This window comes from Anabrus simplex, chromosome 5 (assembly GCF_040414725.1).
Source record: "Anabrus simplex isolate iqAnaSimp1 chromosome 5, ASM4041472v1, whole genome shotgun sequence".
Taxonomy (NCBI): Eukaryota; Metazoa; Arthropoda; class Insecta; order Orthoptera; family Tettigoniidae; genus Anabrus; species Anabrus simplex.
Window position 1 is genome coordinate 112,342,661 of NC_090269.1, and position 20,934 is coordinate 112,363,594.

A 20,934-nucleotide genomic window follows, 5' to 3' on the forward strand; every position below is an offset into this window, starting at 1 on the left:
CACACCATTCGAGCTTTAGAAGTCAGCGTGTAAACTAACATCCTCTTGAAACATTCATTCTTTATATTTGCCAAACAAACCCACCTCCATCTCTCCAACTCAACACCCCTCCCTTCCTCAAACCAGCCCTGTACCTCCCCTTCCCCCTCCGCTCCTTCCATCCTAGCAGACACAGCCGAACCAACAATATACTCGATCACGCGAACGAGACCGTTACTTTGAGAAAGCCAGGCCACTAGAGAGGACAACCACCTACTGCACACCGTAAGTTTAAGCTTTCTTCACAACCATTCCACACTTTTTACTTATCAATCCATGTTTCTCATACAACCTCATTTTTTCCATTACAGATTAGAACTTCATTGACGGTTTCCACTAGATTACTGCAATTTACTATGCATCTGTCTTCTACCTAACACAGCTTCTCATATTTTTATATGCGGCCCTTCCGACCCCTCTATAATAAGGCAAAACACCAGCCAACATTATGAAACAATAATGAAGAAAGGGACCGCTAGATTGAGAAGATATTAAGAATGCTGCTATTTCTGAAGCCTTAAATTTAAGGTTTTTTTTCTCCTTATCACAGGCTTTTCGCCTGCAGGTTAATTCAGGCTTGGTTTCTCTCAAAATGTTTGGTCCCGCTCTCCTCCTGACCATTTTGATGTGATGGGTTTCCACTAGGATTTTGACAGCGATTTCAAACTGTTTTGTCGTTTTTATAAACTAATAATTTGTAAATTATGAGGTCCACAACCCCACCATGTGCTACTATTATTCATTTCCATCTGCATCATTTGTTTTCTCATTCCCTTGTTTCTTAGGTTAACGCAGTTTTTAGTATCAATTATTATTTCAAATTAACACCTGTTTCACTGAATTTTGTCGCAATAAGTTGTTTTGCTCTGCATATTGATGTAAATATTGTATATTTGTGCTATTTTGTTTCCGTCTAGGCTCTCTTTTGTTTGTTTTTTCATTTACGCTTTCATTATGTTTTTTAGCATTTTTTCAACTCATATTATGTAAATAATTATTCCAACCCCCCTAATTTTTTCACTGAAGATGGCTCAAACGAGCCGAAACATGTCTGAACTTGTTTACTCCGTCTAATGACGGAATATATAATGTATTGAATAGGAGGATACTTTCATTTTTCGCCATTGTAAAGATTTCCTGAATTCGAAGTCTGTTTAGATATAGCCTATTATGGATCTGGTGCCCCTAGCTTCCCATGTGTAGCGGTGAATAGCCTTATGCTTGAAGAATGTATTCGTAAGAGCTAAACCCATAGTAGCACAGAAGTCCAGCAAACACTTCCCATTCCCATTAGGTTCCATATCTTCCCCACATTTACCAATCACCCTTTCGTATCCTTCAGTTCTATTCCCAACTCTCGCATTGAAATCGCCCATTAGCACTATTCTATCCTTGCTGTTGACCATGACCACGATGTCACTCAATGCTTCATAAAACTTGTCAACTTCATCCTCATCTGCACCCTCACATGGTGAATACACAGACACAATTCTAGTCCTAATTCCTCCAACTGACAAATCTACCCACATCATTTGCTCATTTACGTGCCTAACAGAAACTATGTTGTGTGCAATGGTATCCCTGATAAAGAGCCCTACCCCAGACTCTGCCCTTCCCTTTTTAACACCCGTCAAGTACACTTTATAATCTATCTCTTCCTCGTTATCTCCCCTTACCCGAATATCACTTACTCCTAGCACATCCAAATGCATCCTCTTTGCGGACTCAGCCAGTTCTACTTTCTTTCTTCCATAAGCCCCATTAATATTGATAGCTCCACATCAAATTCCATTTCGTTCACCAGGTTGTTTCCAAGGAGTCCCTCGTCTGTCAAATGGGAGTGGGACTCCGTTACTCCCATAGGTCCGAGGCTTGCTTAAAATGTTCTGAGCTCCGTAAATTCATGAAGCAGGATGCTACCCTACTTGCACGTAGTCCAAGTGAGGATCTCTCCTCTAACGGGTTATGGACCACTGATGAATTGTATAGTCCTAGTCGCCTGAGCACAAGGAGGGCCATGACTCAGAATATGTCCGAGATGCCCACTCCCATTCCATAGCAACTGGTTTCCCGACTCTCAGGACCACTTACTAGGCCACTCAGCCATTGCCCATGGTTCACCAACTAGGGCGTGACTACAGTAACCCACAAACATGAACCTTCCAGAAAATAATCTGCCGCTCAAAGTCTTGCTGGTTATGGACAATACTCTTGATCATCCTCCAGGCCTTGAGGATGACTTACTTTAGGAATTCAAGTTCGTTAAGGTTAAGTTTCTTCCTCCCAGCACTACTCCACAACTCCAGCCTATGGATCAGCAAGTCATTTCGAACTTCAAGTAGCTATACACCAAAGCACTATTTCAGCGATGCTTCGAAGTGACCGAAGGAACAAATCTTACCCTCCGAGAGTTTGAGGGAATTCATTTCCCCATCGTGAACTGCCTGAAGATCATCGATAAAACCTGGGATGGAGTCACCAAGAGCACTCTCACTTCTGCTTGGGGAAAGCTGTAGCCTGATTGTTCTTGGACGTGACTGAGGGGAATGTTGGTGACAATAAGCCGCCGATGAAATTGTGTCCTTAGCAAAGTCTGTGGGGCTGGAGATGAATGCTTGGACATTCAAGAGCTGGTGGAAGAACATAGCCAGGAACTGACCACCAATGAACTGATGGACCTGCATCGCGAACAACAGGAGATTATGGAGATCTCATCCAGGGAACAGAAGGAGGAAAAGTCAATGGAATCTCTCACTTAAACTGAGATTCAAGTGAAGTGCAAAATGTAGGAAACGGTGCAAAATTTTGTAGAAAAACACCACCCGAATAAGGCTGTAGCTGTGCGAGCGATGAATCAGTTCTATGACAATGCAATGGCACATTTTCGTGAAATCCTCAAAAAGAGGCAAAATTAACAGTCTTTGGACAGGTTCCTCGTTAAAGATGCACGAAAAGAAAACAATTTCAATGACCCAACAGATAGCAGTGATTTAGTGAAATTCATGCTACACAGTAACTCTTCTCATGTCCTCTCTCATCTCCCTCACACCAACAATGATTCTAATGTAAGGAAAAGCGCACTTTAACTTGTTTTACGTTATATTTTGTTTTATAAATGGTATGTGAATAAATATTTTTTGCTGTGGACGAATCATCCGTATTTCGATTGTTTCTTATGGGAAAACTTGCTTTGGATTACAAGCATGTAGCCGGAACGAATTATGCTCGCAATCCAAGGTTCCATTGTACTTATAATCTTACAAACACCCCTAAACCAAACCAAACTATAGCCGCAATGGGCCTTCCGCCTACCAAGCGACCGCCCTTGGTCCGAAGGCCTGCAAATTATGAGGTGACACATGGTCAGTGTGACGAATCCTCTCGGCCATTATTTCTACCTCTATTGAGACCGGGGTCACCATCTCACCATTAAATAGCTCCTCAATTAAAGGTAATCGTGGAATGAGTGAACCTGGAACCAGCCCTCATATCCAGGTAAAAATGCCTGACCTGGCCAGTAATCGAACCCGGGTCCTCCAGGTGAGAGGCAGGCAAGTTAGACTGCGGGGCCGGCTTCCAACATTAATTACCTGTTCGCGACTTACAAATCTCAAAACTTTACATTCAGTTTTACCGGGAAAACTTCGTCAGTTTCCTCTGAAAACTTCTTTCAGTCCAGCAACTTTGATCAGCCAAACTCTTCGAAAAATCTAATACCCGTAACGCCAAGCCAAACAACAATCGACCACAAGTAGTTTTAATTCTCTAATCTAATAAAATAAAGCACATTAGATACCAAAGTGCCCAACATGATGGTGAAATCCCTTTTTTAAATCTTCCATTGTAATTTGGTCACCGGTATACTGTTCGTGGTCAGCTTATGAAAACCTTGTACCGCGCAGATTAGGCCTACATCAACTTTTGAAGGTTATATTGAACTCGAGAATATGGTTTCGATTGTAAGTATCAATCCTGAAGTTCTTGAATGCATTATATTCAATTCTGCCCATCACTAATCACAATCAAATTGGAAAGAGAAAAACTATCATTATAACACTTCCGAAATTACGGTTATTCATGACCTTGACTGAGCTGGAGAGCGCGCTCGCTGCATAAGTCAATACGACTGCGAAATGATGCAAAGTTTTTACATGTAACATGCGCAAAAAAACCAACTGCAGTTTTTATAACATTTTAGCACAAAAACATGAAATTCCCAGTCTTATATTATGACCAAAACAGTAATAGGCAATCCCAAAATGTCCCATGACTTTATGTACAGTATGTAGGCCTAAGTTTCTGTTCTCGATACTGTAACATAATCATATACAATATTAAAATACTAAATTTGTGTTACCAGTACTTAAGAAGGAGCAGTTTCGATTCCTGCCTGAAAGCCTAGTGACTATACAGTGCCCTGAGGGAAGTGCCGAAAACCTATTCGGAGATAAACTCGAAAAAATAAAAAAAATAAACATGTAACCCTGGACATAACGTAGACATTTTGCAAGTACGAACATTTGACGAAATTCACTCCATCTTCAAGTAGAGCTGCCGAAATGCGTTCTGCCTCCTTCCAATTGTTGTGGACATTCTCTGCTTTATTTTTTCCCGACGATTCTCTAAACAATACCACCCGAATGCGATGTTAAGATGGTCCCTTATGCAAGTTCACCGCCGATCGCTGTTCCAGTACGGTACAATAGGCTACTTCCTCAAATTACCGCAACGACGGGACGTTAAGACCAAGATCCGTAAGTATGCCGTAGCCGTCCTTTCGTGAGATACAGTTTCTTGAAAAACGCTTGATCGAGGATTTAACGTTGATGGGACTGAAATTTCTGGGCGGTTGATCCGGGAAATCGATTCTTCGAGGAACAGATAATGCAGGATTTTTACATGATTTAATTAGGATCGCGGGACCACATAATTTGAAGAAATAATATGGGAAAATGTAGGTTCCAGGAACGTATAATCGAGGTTCTACTGTATACAACTGTTTTTACGTAAATTAATTCATACTAATGACTCCCGACATTTTACTGTTCTTCGTGAAACACTCTGTATAATTTATTCCTTATTTAGTTTCTTTCCCTTACTTAAATTTGTTCATATATTGTCCTGTTCTTTTGGAACTAGGCACTCAGATCTCCATTATTAGATCTTCTCTTCCACGGTGGAATTTTGCCAAAGCTAACTGGGACAGTTTCTCTGCTGATCTTAATAGCATCATAAGATGGATTCCACTTGTCAACAACTACTGTAGATTTGTTAAAGCAATACTTGCCGCTGCAAAAAGAGACATTCCTAGAGGAGTCAGAAAAGAGTATATACCTGGATGGAACGAAACATGTGAAAAACTCTACAGTGATTTTCAAAGGAATGGTGAAACGGATCTTTCTGATGAACTCATAACAACTTAGATTAAGCCAGGTGGAATAAGTGGACAGGAACTATGGAGACTATGGATTTTAAACATTCTAGTAGGAAGGCTTGGAGCCTCTTGAAGAAGTTGGGGAGATCACCTGACATTCCACAGCCCAAATCTGCTGTATCACCTGATCAAGTTGTCAAACGGATTGCTGGATTGTCTGAAGTGACACCCAAGAAAGAACTCAATCGGTTAATAATAAAAGTACTAACCTTCATGCAAAGACAAATTATTGGTTCATTGAATATTTCTGTCCTTTTCACCGAAGAAGAGCTCCTATCTGCTCTGAAGATAACAAAAAACCGCAAGGCACCTGGTTGTGATGACATTCACCCTGAATTCCTCAAGCATTGTGGGAAGAACACAAGAAAATGGTTGTCACGGTTTTTCTCAAATATTCTGATTACAGGCAAACTTCCTCCAGAGTTCAAACGAACCAAGATTCTGGCTATTCTAAAACCAGGTAAACCTTCTGATTGTCCTGAAAGTTGCCCTAATGAGTGTCTGTTACGAACTTCTGGAATGGCTCATCTACATTAGAATAAGCCCTTTAATTTTACGTTCACTCCCAGCAGAACAAGCCAGTTTTAGACCTAACCGTAGTTGTGAAGACCAAGTTCTTGCGCTAACAACCCACACTGAAGCAGGTTTTGAAAAATGACTGAAAAGTGGTGCAGTGTTCATAGACCTTACAGCCGCTTATGATACGGTTTGGAGAGAGGGAGTTGTGAATAAGTTTTTAAACTTGTTGGATGCAGAGTAATGTCACACCTCTTACACAACATGCTCTCAGATAGAATGATCCAGGTACATGTGGATAACAAACATAATAAAGTTAAAAAGCTCAACAATGGCCTCCCTCAAGGATCTGTGCTCTCTCCATTGCTGTTTAATATGTACATTGCCGATATACCTGGCACTACATCATGCCAATTTGCTTATGCGGACCACCTAGCAATAGTTACTCAGCAATCCAATGTGAATGAGATAGGAGCAATTCTAAACAGAGACCTTGACTTTTTTTTTTTTTTTTGCTACGGGCTTTACGTCGCACCGACACAGATAGGTCTTATGGCGACGATGGGATAGGAAAGGCCTAGGAGTTGGAAGGAAGCGGCCGTGGCCTCAATTAAGGTACAGCCCCAGCATTTGCCTGGTGTGAAAATGGGAAACCACGGAAAACCATCTTCAGGGCTGCCGATAGTGGGATTCGAACCTACTATCTCCCGGATGCAAGCTCACAGCCGCGCGCCTCTACACGCACGGCCAACTCGCCCGGTCCTTGACATTTTAAGCGAGTACTTTGATAAATGGTGTTTGATACCTAGCACCAGTAAAACAGAAACCTGTCTCTTTCACCTTAATAACAGGCAGACAAACATTACTTTGAATGTTTCCCTCGACACTATCCTTCAGGGAACATTTAATGAATATCACTGCTAAACTGAAGACCAGGAACAATATCATTCAGAAACTTGCAGGTTCTACATGGGGAGCATCAGCATCCACTCTTAGGTCGCCAGCATTGGTACTGGTATACTCTACAGCCGACCATTGTTCTTCTTATTGGCTGAATAGCCCTTATGTTAAGAATATTGATGTTGTTCTGAATCAAACGATGCGCACTGTCAGCGGCGCAGTCAGATCTACTCTTTTTGGTTGCCAGTTTTGAGCCACATAACACCTCCAAGAATAAGCAGGCAAAACAACCTAGTACGCGAGTTCAGCAGGATAATAATGAACCCAAGTCTTTCCATTCATGAAGACATGCTTGTTAGGTATGGACGTCTGAAATCAAGATCTCCGCCCATTCAGGCTGCAAGGCAACTCATCAATAGGAACTTTAATGGTTCTGATGAATGGCAATTGGAGTGGATCAACACAGCTCCAGATGAATGGCAGACCCTCTTTAGTCTTCAGCATCCACCACCTGGTTTTAATCTCCCCAGAAGAACTTGGATTCTTCTCAACAGAGTCCGTACCAATCATGGACGATGTGGGTCATTGTTGTATAAGTGGGGTATGCTCTCCTCCCCTGAGTGAGACTGTGGTAAGAAGAAACAGACCATTCATCATTATTGTCACTGAATGTCCAAGGAGGTCATATTCCAGTCAGCTGAAGGAGCTGTGTGTGCTTCTGACAGGGTTGTATACTGGTTGGACAGTTTAGATTTGGGTTTGTGAACTGTTTTTGAGATTGGTCGATTGTTTGAAGTGTTATATTGTTTGTTACATTTTTGAATCTTTGTATGTAGAGTTATGTACTAGCCATAAGCTAAATAAATAAAAAATAATCATTTTTAGTTTTCATAGCTTTCATTTACAGTATACTCCTATATGAAAATTACTTTCTTCGTTTAATTGCCATTACTCAAACATGTTATGTAACTCAGCAACATGTCTCAAGGAAATGAGCTAGATGTTCTAATTCTACAAGGAAGACAATAATTAACCATGCTTACCTCACAACAATATTCTTGCATAGGATGTTTTAGTTTGTGACGTTTGCTTAACTTTCCAGTGAAGAAACATGTTTGGCATTGATTATACTTGAGACAACGTAAACATCTGTACCTCAGTCCCCCAATTGGATACATTTTGCAAACAGCACACTTGACACCATGATAAACTGAAACAAGCAAACACACATACATACATACATACATACATACATACATACATACATACATACATACATATATACATACATACAAACGTACATCAATAGTAGCATGAAATAAAAACAACAGGCGAGGAGGAATCCCTGCAAAGAGGTGAAAGAAGTCTAAAGGTCAAATCAATTCCCTGAATTCTGATTTTTAATCTTTAGTAACAAAAATTTAACATTATATTAACAACAACAACAACAACAACAAAACGGAACATAAATTCGCTGCTTACGACTTCTGATGTTATGCTGAATTGTCCAGTTTACCACCACCACCACCACCACCACCACCACCACCACCACCACCCTATTTACTAGAGTCAGCACATGATGTTGCCCTAGCCCTATTTTGCAATTGGCTTTACGTCGAACTGACACAAATAGGTTTTACAGCGACAATGGAACAGGAAAGGGCTAGGAGTGGTAAGGAAGTGGCCGTGGACTTAATTAAGGGGGATGTACACAAAATACATGTGCACATATAATCATTCAATAAATCCACAATTTTTAAGGTACATAACTGAAATTTTGTACAAAGTTTAACAACGGTCATGTGCATCTCCTCAATATTTCTCATAATTTTAACAACAAAAACAATGAATTTTTTTTTGCAATTTATAAATTTGATGACCCCATGATTAACAAAGGTACCTTTTTCTCGTAAAATTTCCAACAAATTGTCCATCAAATTTTACAGTATAACCTCAATATGTATAGAAACAAAAACACAGGCATTTTTTTTACATTGATATTTAATGAATATAATTCATAATTATTTTGTAAACAAAAAAATATATCCATAAAAATTTGATATTATTTCTTGTATACCTCGGTGTACAAGAATGATATTAATATTTGCTCCAGTGTATATGTTTGTTATACACACAGCAATGGGAATGCCAAAAATCATGGCTCTTTACCTTTCTCAGTTTCTGAGGAAAATGTACCTGAATAATGAAAATGGTGATACTGAGAGAATGCCCTTTAAATTTGAACTTCATTTTTCCTCGCCATTCTGTTTATCAAAAGGATCCAGAACTGTACTGAGTGTTCCCCTTTCCTTCAAGACTTCTCTTCTAGCTTCTTTTCTGTCTTGTGTTCTTTTCAAGATCTTCAATGGATTTCTCGGATACAATTATACATTGTGTGTCAATTCTCTTCAAGATGTCTCCAGTGAATACTCCAACCTTGAAGCCCATTCTCTGAAGACCTTTATACTCTGAGTCGCTACCACTAAATGCAAAAACTGCATTACAAACAGCAATTTTAACTACCATAGCTGTATAAATATGTTGTTTTGGGGCAACGTTTCCATACAAGAGCATTCAGAGATTCATTCGGATTCTGCGTTTAGCCATGAACACACTTTCTGAGTAACCTGAGGTTAGAAAGAATCGATTCAGGAAGACTTTTCTTGTGAGTGTAAGAAATGCTATCTTTCTGAACACATTTATAATGACATCAACTAATAAGGCACAGATTGTGTATGGGGGGTTCATCTGTGGATAACATGTGGTCTCATCAGACTTAATCTCCATTACCGTTGCCTAGAATTTATTAGAGCATGCACATGCGTCTTACACATCTTTTTAAACACTTTTCGTGGTTGTGGCAGGATTTAAATAAATTTAAATAAACAAAATCAAAACAACGATAAGTTATTGAAAGAAATCAAGGAAAACGAGTAAGAAGTAACCACACATTATAAACAAAGATTACGATTGTCGATTGTTTCCAACAGTCACAGATGATATACAAAACAAAGAGAATATACTCCATAGCATTAATGATGTTTCCAAACTACATTTGCTTGGAAGGAGTGCTCAGAAACACTGATTATATAACTAATATTGATGAGCCTCTGCACCAAGTAGGTGTGGCAGGATAAACACATTGGGGATTTAATTACTTTATCGTACTTAGGATGCAATTTGGATTATGAAACTTCGGGAAATTATTGTCAATAACTTGAACTAATGAATAAAAAATAAATCGAAAAATGAAATTTTCGGGCAAATTCATACACGTCCCCCCTTAATGTACAGCCTGGTGTGAAAATGGGAAACCATGGAAGACTATCTTCAGGGCTGCCGACAATGGGGTTCGAATCCACTATTCCCCAAATGCAAGCTCACAGCTTCAAACCAGTAACCACAGGGATTCAACACAATAGAAAAGGACGGCAAAGGAAAATAAAGCTTCAACATCAACTCTGTATAGGAAAATACTGGAAGTCCAAAAACGATATCTGAAATCTAACAAGGCAGCAGGCACAGATGATCCTAGGGTGGAGCAAATAAAGCAATCTGAACCAGTCATACTTCAATGGTTACTGAAAAATCACTGCACCTCCAAGCTGAAGATCTTGCACATATAGAGCCAACGGGGAGCAATCCTAAGGTACCTTTGATAAATATGAAGAGCTACTTTCAAAGCACAATTTTGGGATGTCTTAAGTTTTTAACTGCGATGAAAATTGCATCTATATTGTGCATGAAAATGTATATAAGGTAATGTCATTGAAAGGAACAAGTGTAGAAATTGGGTTTAGTGCTTCATTATTCAAAATGACTTTCCTCTTGAAGTTGCTTACTTCATTTTCATTAACTAGAATAATCTGAATGACCTGCATAAGCAGAAACATTTCAGAAAAAGAAGAACTAGGATAATTATTTTCAAATCAGAATATGTCAACAATGTTACAAAAGACTCAATAATTCCTATTGTGATTTTGCAATAATTATTGTTGTTTAAGTCATCAGTCCATACAGTGGTTTGGTGCAGCATCCCACGCCACCCTATCCTGTGCTAACCTTTTCATTTCTACATAACTGCTGCATTCTACATCAGTTCCAATCTGCTTGTCATATTCATACCTTGGTCTATCCCTATCATTCTTAACCCCTACACCTCCCCCATAAACCAACTGCACAAGTCCTGGGTATCTTAAGATGTGTCCTATTATTCTACTCTTCTTCTCATGAATTTGAATGTTAGCCACAACGATCTCCTCTCACCAATTTGATTCAGTATCTCTTCATTTGTGATTTGATCTATCCATCTCACCTTCAGCATTCTTCTGTAACACCACATTTCAAGAGCTTCTATTCTCTTTATTTTTTTGAGCGATCTATCGTCCATGTTTCACTTCCATACAATGCAGTGCTCCAAACGAAAGTCTTCAAAAACATTTTTCTAATTCCTATATCAATGTTCGAAGTGAGCAAATTTCTTTTCTTAAGAAAGGCCTTCCTTGCTTGTGCTCGCCTGCATTTTACATCTTCCTTCCTTCTGCCACAATTAGTTATTTTAGTACCCAAATAACAATATTCCTCCACTTCCTTTACGACATAATTTCCTAAACTAATATTTCCTGCATCACCTGACTTCGTACGACTCCACTCCATTACTTTTGTTTTGGACTTATTTAGTTTCACCTTGTATTCCTTCCCAAAGACTCTATACCATACCATTCAGCAATTTCTCCAGATCTTCTGCAGTGTCAGATAAAATAATAATATCGTCGGCAAATCTCAGGGTTTTGATTTCCTCTCCTTGGATTGTGATTCCGTTTCCAAATTCTTCTTTGATTTCCTTTACTCTCTGATCTATATAAACATTGAAAAGGAGAGGGGGGGGAGACAAACTGCAGCCTTGCCTCACCCCTTTCTTGATTGCTGCTTTTTCACAGCCCTCGATTCTTATTGCTGCAGACTGCTTTTTATATAGATTGTAGATAATTCTTCGTTCTCGGTACACGATCCCGATCACCTTCAGAACCTCAAATAGCTTGGTCCAATCAGCATTATCAAATGCCCTACTTAATTCGAACCTCTAAGATCAGACATAAAGTCAGGATTGCTTCACGTGTTCCTACATTTCTTCTGAAGCCAAATTGATCTTCTAACTCAGTTTCAACTTGTCTTTCTATTGTTCTGTAAATTATATGAGTTAGAATTTTGCACTTTACAAATAAAAAGTATTTATAAAATCCTCCTGATCAATACAAATCAAATCATTTGTTAGATAAAACAGAGTCTATACAGGTTTCAGCCTATTCTCAAGGCCATCTTCAGTAGCATAACAATTATTACTTAACACAGAACAAATTAAAAATCTTGATGAAGTGAAATTACAATGATCATGATTCTAGAACAAGACCCACCCTTCCCTCAACATCCCCCTCCCATGACTCACCTCATCCCTCCTCCATCGCCCCTTCCTCTCCTCTTCCCCACCCAACCGCATCAGCACGGACACACGGTAAGACACACACCCAAGCTTAGTTGTCAATGTGACTTGAGACTGACAAGGTCGTTCTACTCAAGACGACAACTTTTAATTACAAGTAAGTCGATTGAGTTTCCTTTTCACACTATATTTTGACTTTTTTTTTCATCCACTCATAGTTCTTTTTCTCATTACGGATGTTATACACTTTTTAGTCCACGTTATTGACGATCTCACTACTTGCTCAGCACAATGTTTCATTTCAACAGTCAGCAAGTTTCAATTGTCAATCAGACGAGACGAGACCTATCAGACGAGAGGACTTTGTACCTCAATGTTTTTGAATTCATTAATCATGATCATTGTCATTTCACTTCATCAAGATTTTTAATTTGTATTGTGTAATGTAATAATTGTTATCTACTGAAGATGGCCTTGGGAATAAGCTGAAACATGTATAGACTCTGTTCCATCTAACAGATGATTTGATTTGTATTGATAAGGAGGATTTTATAAATACTTTTTGTCTGTAAAGTGATAACTGTCAATATGGAATGAGATTCATAACTTGCAATTAGAATTTTGCAGGTGTGAGATACTAAACTAATGGTGCAGTAGTTTTCACACTTGTCAGCACCGGCTTTCTTGAGAATAGGTACAACAACATTCTGCTGAATACCGGACGGCACTTCTGTCTCATACAGCTTGCGCACTAAATGGAATAATCTCGCCATGCTAGTTTCTCCTAAAGCAGTCAGTAATTCAGAAGGAACGTCATTAATTCTAGGTGCTTTGTTCCTATTTAGGCCTCTCAAAGCTCTGTCAAATTCTGACCTCAAAATTGGGTCACCCATTTCATCAGCATCAACAGACTCTTCTTGTTCCAGAACCATATCATCTACACCCTTACCTTGATAGAACTATTGGATATGTTGCTGCCATCTTTCTGCCTTGTCTTCATTCCCTAGAAGTGGTTTTCCATCTGAGCTCTTATTATTCATACACCTAGTTTTCCTTTCTCCAAAGGTTTCATTTTTTCCCTGTATGCAGCATCTACCTTTCCTAGGGCCATACTACTTTCAACATCCTTGCATTTCTCCTTCAGCCATTCTTCCTTAGCTGCTCTGCACTTCCTAACCACTTCATTCTTTTATCGGCTGTATTCTTTTGTGCCCTCTTCATTTTTTGCATTGTTGTATTTTCGTCATTCAGAGATCAGGTGTAGTACCTCTGGAGTTATCCACTGATTCTTAGTTGATCTTTCCATTCTTCTTCTAACGTGTTTCCTTCAGCTTTTCCATTTACAGTAGTCCTTGTGCAAAATGTTCCTTGAAACAATCCTTCACACTCCTTCAACTTGTCTAGATCCCACCTCACTGGATTTCTTCCTTTCTTCAATTTCTTCAACTTCAGACGGCATTCATGACCAAGTTGTGATCAGTGTCCACGTCTGTTCCTGGGAAAATTTTGCAATCCAACACCTGATTTCTGAATCTCTGCCTTATCATAATGAAGTCTATTTGATACCTTCCAGTGCCTCCAGGTCTCCTCCATGTGTACAGCCGTTGTTTGTGGTGTTTGAACCAAGTATTAGTATGGACTAAATTGTGATTGGTGCAGAATTCAACCAGCCGACTTCCTCTTTCGTTCCTTTGTCCCAATCCAAATTCTCTTACTGCATTACCTTCTCTTCCTTGGTCTACCACTGCATTCCAGTATCCCATCACAATTAGATTTTCGTCACCTTTTACATATTGTATTAGATCTTCTATCTCTTCATAGGAACTTCGGGAGCAGCGATGCAGTGCTTATCATCGGTGGGACAACCGACGTAGCTCACGACGACGCCAAGAATGTAAGATCACAACTTAAACATACACTAGGGAAGCTGACCCACACTAACGTCTTTGTAGTGAACGTGCCCCACAGGCATGATTTGAGTAGAGACTCGTGTGTGAACATTGAAGTGGACAAGGTCAATACAGATATTGTTAAAATTTGTAAACATTTTCGGAATACTCAGGTTATTGAATGCAGCAGTTTCGAGAGATACTGTTATACAAAACATAGCTTCCATCTAAACAATTCAGGTAAAGGAAAGATAGCAAATATTGTTCTAGATTTTATTAATCTTAAGATCTGTACTGTAAAACAGGCAACTCCCTTGAGTTATAATACTGACCAGGAAAATTAGTAGAAAGAGCCAGCTGTACTTCAAGCTGGCTCAGTCAACTAGAAAATCAAACTCAGGAAAGTAAGGAATTTCAAGTTACCCAATTGCAACAGTCAAGTTTTAGGGAGGAAGGGGGTCTGAGATTGCTCTGGGTAAACTGTCAAAGTGTAGTAAATAAACAATTAAAATTCGGTACATTGATGGACTGATGTGGTGATAGGAGTGGAATCGTGGTTGAGAGAAGGGGTGGGTAATAGAGAAGTATTTCCAGAAGGGTACACCGTCTATCGTAGAGACCGAGGAGATAAAAAGGGAGGGGGGGGGGTGTTTATTCTGGTGAAGGAAACTTATTGTTCACATGAATGGTTTACCGATGAAAGGGATGAAATATTAGGGATAAAATTAGTTTGTGATAATATGAAGGAGTGGGAATTATAGGAACTTGCAGGCCTGGAAGAGAGGAAAGAGACATGGAAATATTTGAGAAAATAATAGATTATACTCATAAAGACAATAATAATGATATGGTAATAATTGGGGGAGATCTAAATTTGCCTGAAGTTGAATGGAATGGAGCTGCAAGTGAAGCCCATGAACAGAAACTGGCAAATAAGTTAATTTGAGAGGGAGGATTTACACAAGTAGTACAAGAACCGACTCGTCTCAGTAACTTACTAGATGTATTCTTGGTTAAACCATGGGAAATAGTTGATAAAACGGAGGTAATTGAAGGAACAGGAGACCATAAGGCTGTAATAATGGATGTACGACTCGTACCAAAAAGGCTTAGTAAGAGGGTTACACAAGACAAGAAATTGTACAGAAAAACTAAAGTTGATGAATTTGGGACTTACCTTAAATCACAATTCAGTTGTTGGATAAATGAAGGGTGTAATGTGGATACACTTTGGGCTAAATTTAAAGGAATCATTTGGGAAGGAGAGAAGAGATTTGTACCTGTTAAGAAGGGTAAAATGACCTCAGACCCTATTTATTACACAAGGGAAATAAGAAAATTAAAAAGAAAATGTAGAATAGTAAACAGGAAAATCAAAGAGGGTAGGGAGAGTAGAGAAACTGACAGCTAATGAGGGAACTGAATAAAGTGAAAAAGGAAGCAAAAGAGAATTATACGAATGGCATACTTCAACAGGGTAATGACCACAAAGGGAAATAGAAAAAGCTGTATTCATATATCAGGAATCAAAAAGGAAAAGGAATCCAAATTCCTACAATGGTGGGAGAAGGGGGTGAACACTATTTAACAGATACTGAGAAAGCAAACCTATTTAGTAGGGAATTCAGAGATTCAGTAGATGATTGTCAGGAGTTGGAAACCAAAACAGAAGCTAGAGAGGGAGAGACACAGAGGGAAACAAGAAGCTTCTCATTCACAAATGAAGATATTTTAAGAGAAATCCAACTGCTTCAGCAAGGAAAAGCAGCAGGAAGTGATCAAATTACTGGGGAGGTATTAAAGACAATGGGGTGGTACATAGTGCCTTATTTAAAATTTCTCTTTGACTATGTCATAAATAATAGTGTAATACCAAAGGAATGGAAGGAATCTATAATAATATCAATTTATAAAGGAAAGGGTGATAAAAGGAAACCAGAGAACTACAGACCAATCAGCCTGACCAGTATAGTTTGTAAAATACTGGAGAGTTTAATAGCAAAGTACATCAGAGGGATGTGTGATGATAAAAATTGGTTCATGAGGAGCCAGTATGGATTTAGAAAGAAATTTTCTTGTGAGGCACAACTGGTGGGATTTCAGCAGGACATATCAGATCAATTGGATTCAGGAGGTCAGTTAGATTGCATAGCCATAGATCTTTCCAAAGCCTTTGATAGAGTGGAACATGGAATATTATTAAAGAAATTGGAGGGAATAGGATTGGACGTAAGGGTTACACGTTGGATAAAAACATTTCTAAATTCAAGGGTTCAGAAAGTCAAAGTAGGAAATAATGTATCGCAGGAAGAGAAAGTTTGGAAGGGAATTGCACAGGGCAGTATAATCGGTCCGTTACTTTTCTTAATATACGCAAATGATTTAGGGAACAATATAACATCAAAAATAAGATTGTATGCAGATGACATAATTGTTTATAGGGATAAAAACAACACCGAGGATTGTTCAGAATTACAAAGGGACCTTGAAAGTATCCAACAATGGGTTGAAGAAAATAATATGAAGGTTAATGGAGGCAAATCAACTGTTAGAACTTTTACAAACAGGAGCTTTAAAACTGAATTTGAATATACTTTGGATGAGGTAGTTATCCCAAGAGATGGCAAGTGCAAATACTTAGGTGTGAGATATGAAAGTAATTTGCACTGGAAGGGTCATGTTGACGACATTGTTGGGAAAGCATACAGATCGTTACACATCATAATGAGGCTACTTAAAGGATGCAACAAAGAATTAAAAGAAAAAAGTTATTTGAGTATGGTTCGTGCATTATTGGAATGTGCAAACAGTGTTTGGGATCCTCACCAAGAATACCTAATAAAAGAAATAGATAGTGTGCAGAGGAAAGCAGCAAGATTTGTAACAGGGGATTTCAGGAGAAAGAGTAGTGTATCAGAAATGTTAAAGGAACTTGGGTGGGAAACTTTAAGTAAGAGAAGGGAGAAAACTAGACTTATAGGAATATATAGAGCCTATACAAGAGAAGAAGCATGGGGAGATATCCGCAAGAGGCTTCAGTTGGAAAATAATTATTTTGGCAGAACTGACCACAAATATAAAATTAGAAGGAATGTTAGCAGAAGCGATTGGGGTAAATTTTCATTCATTGGGAAGGGTGTGAAGGAGTGGAACAGTTTACCAGGGGTAGTGTTTGATCCTTTTCCAAAATCTGTACAGATATTCAAGAAGAGAATAAACAGCAACAGAGAAAATAAACGAAGTGTTAGAGGGCATTCGACCAGTGCAGGTTATTGTAAATAAGAAAAATGTGTGTGAATAAATTAATTCCATCCCCTGGTCTAAGAAGTTTGGACAGCCAAAGTAGGGGACTGCCTGCAGGGGTGAAGTACAGTGGGGACTTCGAGGGCCCTGGGACCGCTACGGTAGCTGTGAAGGCCCTTCAGGAACTCTGAAAAGTGGTGGCAAAAAGGGCTCTGGTTAAGACGCAGCAGGTCGTTATGCTACTTAGGTTCCAGAATGGGTAAAATAATAATAATAATAATAATAATAATAATAATAATAATAATAATAATAAATAAGTAAATAAATGTAATGTAAATTGTAATCTTATAACAGTTGTATAGTATCATTTGAAGTAATTCCACATGCTGTACATCAGTTGACTATATTTGTTAGTAGTACAGAGATATTATAAGTAGAATTTTTTAAACAATATAAATTTATTAAGGATGAGCTGTGTGTTTAATAGAAAAAAACGTTAGCATAAATTGTATAATATTGTATTATAGGAAAATTTTCTTCTCTTGTTAATTTAATATTTAGTGCTTGACAATAGTGTATTTTAGTGTACCGTTTGCCACCGAGGTAGACACCTCATTTGCAAATAGAGATTTTGATTTGATTTGATATTCTTCCGATTTCCTCATCATCCACTGAACCAGTAGGCATATAGGCCTGCACTATTGTAGTGGGCACTGGTTTGGTGTCTTATCTTGAGAACAATAATCCTTTCACTATGCTGGTCGTAGAATCTTACCCACTGCCCTATTTTCTTCTTAATAAACGAAATCCTGCATTTCCCCTGTTTGATTTTGTGTTGATAATTCTGTAGTTGCCTGACCAAAAATCCTGTTCTTCCTGCCAACATACTTCACACATACCAACTAGATCTAACTTAAGTCTATCCATCTCCCTTTTCAGATTCTCTAACCTACCACAACGATTCAAACTTCTAACATTCTATGCTCCGACTCGCAAAATGTTAGTACCTATCTTCCTTATGATCACCCCCTCTCGTGAAGTCCCTGCCCGGAGATCCTAATGGGGGACTATTTAACCTCCAGAATATTTTACCCGGGAGGAAGCCGTCATCAGTATATTTCATACAGAGAGAGCTGCATGTCCTCAGGCGTTAGTTATGGCTGTAGTTTCACGCTGCTTTCAGCTATGCAGCAGTATCAACACAGCTAAGCCATGTTGAGCATTATTACAACGCCATACATGTCAATCATCTAGAGGTGCTGCCCTTGTAACTTTCGTAAGCCGCTACCCCCCTTTCAATGAACCATTCGTTAGCCTGGTCCCTCGACAGATACCTATCCGATACGGTTGCACCTGTGGCTCAGCTATCTGCTTCATTGGGACACGCAAGCCTCCTCCCCCGCGGCAAGGTCACATGGTTCAGAGGGGTTGGTGCAATAATTATTTTAAAATATATTTTATTTTTAATCTGGTATTGGGAAATACTTTCCAAATGTATAATTTTATATGATATTTTCTTTTCCTTTTTAAACTAATATCTAGTTTAATTCTCAAACATTCTTCACAATTTTTTTAATACTTCATTTGCTCACTTGCTTATAATAATACTCTTCTGATATCTACTTTCAATTTCTTCCTATTGTGAGAAATCTTTAAGTGTCTGACTGATTTACCCCCCCACCAAGGATTATAAGTTCATGATACATTTGACAAAGATCAAGTAATGAGAGAAGAAAATAAAGACAATAAGGCAGTCTTTAGACAAAGATTAAATGAAAATCTCAATGCACTTATTTCTTACCCACTTCTGCAGCCTGCAACCGATATAGAGTCGACATCCAAACTAGGAGTTGTGGATCATGTCGCAGCCACTCAATGAAACCATCTTCTGTCACACCTAAAGTACCCTGGGACTGAAACAGAAAGCATGATTGCTAAATATGAAATTTAAAAAAACAGAAACAACACATACATTTTTTAATTGCATCTTTATTTGTAGGAAGATGTAGCAACAGTATTACTTTAAACAATGAAAGTAAGTTAGAATAGGCAGTGCCATATAACCAAATGAGAGAGACACATGCTAGTCTCATTAGTAGAACCCAGAAGTTAGGCAAAATGCCTTTTTTATTTGTGTGGATTTTTCAAAGAGTCAAATAGAGATAAACATGTTCTTGTACATTTGGGAAAGTTAGGACCAGTTATTTTGCCTATTTTAGCTTCCACTGCCTGTTAAAATTTAATGCCTATTTTTGCCCTTTTTTTAAAAACTTGTTATGGATATTTTCTACTATTATTTATATTTTAATGAGTGGAAATAAAATACAATTCCAATGTAATGTATTAACACTAAACAATTTCATTTTAATTTATTTTGGTGTCAATGAAACCCCACGTATGCCAATAAGTGTGTCAATCATTACCTCTCTACCACCAATATTCCGTGAAGTATTGTCTCGTCAAATGATAATGGACTTTAGGGTCACCCTGTACTAAAAAGTGATGCAGACGTGTATTAAGCAGCTTGCAGTAAACCATTTTTCTTATTTTATTTGCCATTTTTGTCATTTTGAATGCTTATTTTCATTATTTTAGTGCCTACTTCCTAATTTTTAAGTTCTTATTTGCCTGCCTATTTTGACTAAAATAAATGCCTCAATCTCTGGGCTCAACTCATTTATGAAAGAATGTTTGCACATGCTTTTGGTAGTTTGGGTCATAAGTCTACAGATGGGTTTGATGCAGATCTCCATGCCACTTCTTGTGCTAACCTTTTCATTTCTATGTAACTCCTCTCACCAACTCAGTTCAGTATTTATTCATTAGCTATCTGATCTAACCATCTCACCCTCTTACTGTAACATCACATTTCATAGGCTCCTCTTATCTCTTTCTGAACTACTACTGTTTAAACTCATCGTGCCAACACACCTGCAAGACCTCTGCGTCTTATACAAATTAAAAAGTTCATTTTAACCTGGCAGGCTTGATCTATATATTAACAGATTTACTGTCCATTAGGATATTGTCATATTAGCACATGGTTCAACACAATATTGTGGGACTATGAAAGACCATAATAATTGCCACAATAAATACAATGGATTTTAATAAATATATACAGATATTTCATAGATTTGGGACATAAACTGAAAGATTCTCATATTTGAATTTTTAACATTGCTGTATAGTTGAACTGTTATTTTGTCCGCAATCTGTCCGCACATAGTTCATAATAAATAAGGTCTTTGATACATGTGATTTTACTAACAACCTGAAGAAGAGTATTTGTTGTTTTCTCGAAACATGTACTTGTAATACCAATACAAATGGTCCGTAATTGGACATTATAAATTTTCCAGCTAACTCATTCCAGGTTGCCAGCATTTCGCCCTCGCGTGCTAGGCTGGGCTCATCAGTTGGCATGAAGCACATCTACCAAGACGCATGGCTAGTGCATACTGATGAGCCCA

The 20,934-nt window shown here is 38.4% G+C and overlaps 1 protein-coding gene across 1 annotated transcript in view; it reads right to left on the reverse strand.

The window, feature by feature from the left end:
- The window catches only part of LOC136874668 (dystrophin), a 174,470-nt gene that overhangs the window by 61,856 nt on the left and 91,680 nt on the right, over positions 1-20,934 (reverse strand). Inside the window, exons 5-6 of the mRNA XM_067148302.2 lie at positions 19,263-19,374; positions 7,933-8,099 (exon numbers count right to left, since the gene is read on the reverse strand). Coding sequence (XP_067004403.2) covers positions 7,933-8,099; positions 19,263-19,374 — 279 coding nt within the window. The remainder of the gene's footprint in view (positions 1-7,932; positions 8,100-19,262; positions 19,375-20,934) is intronic.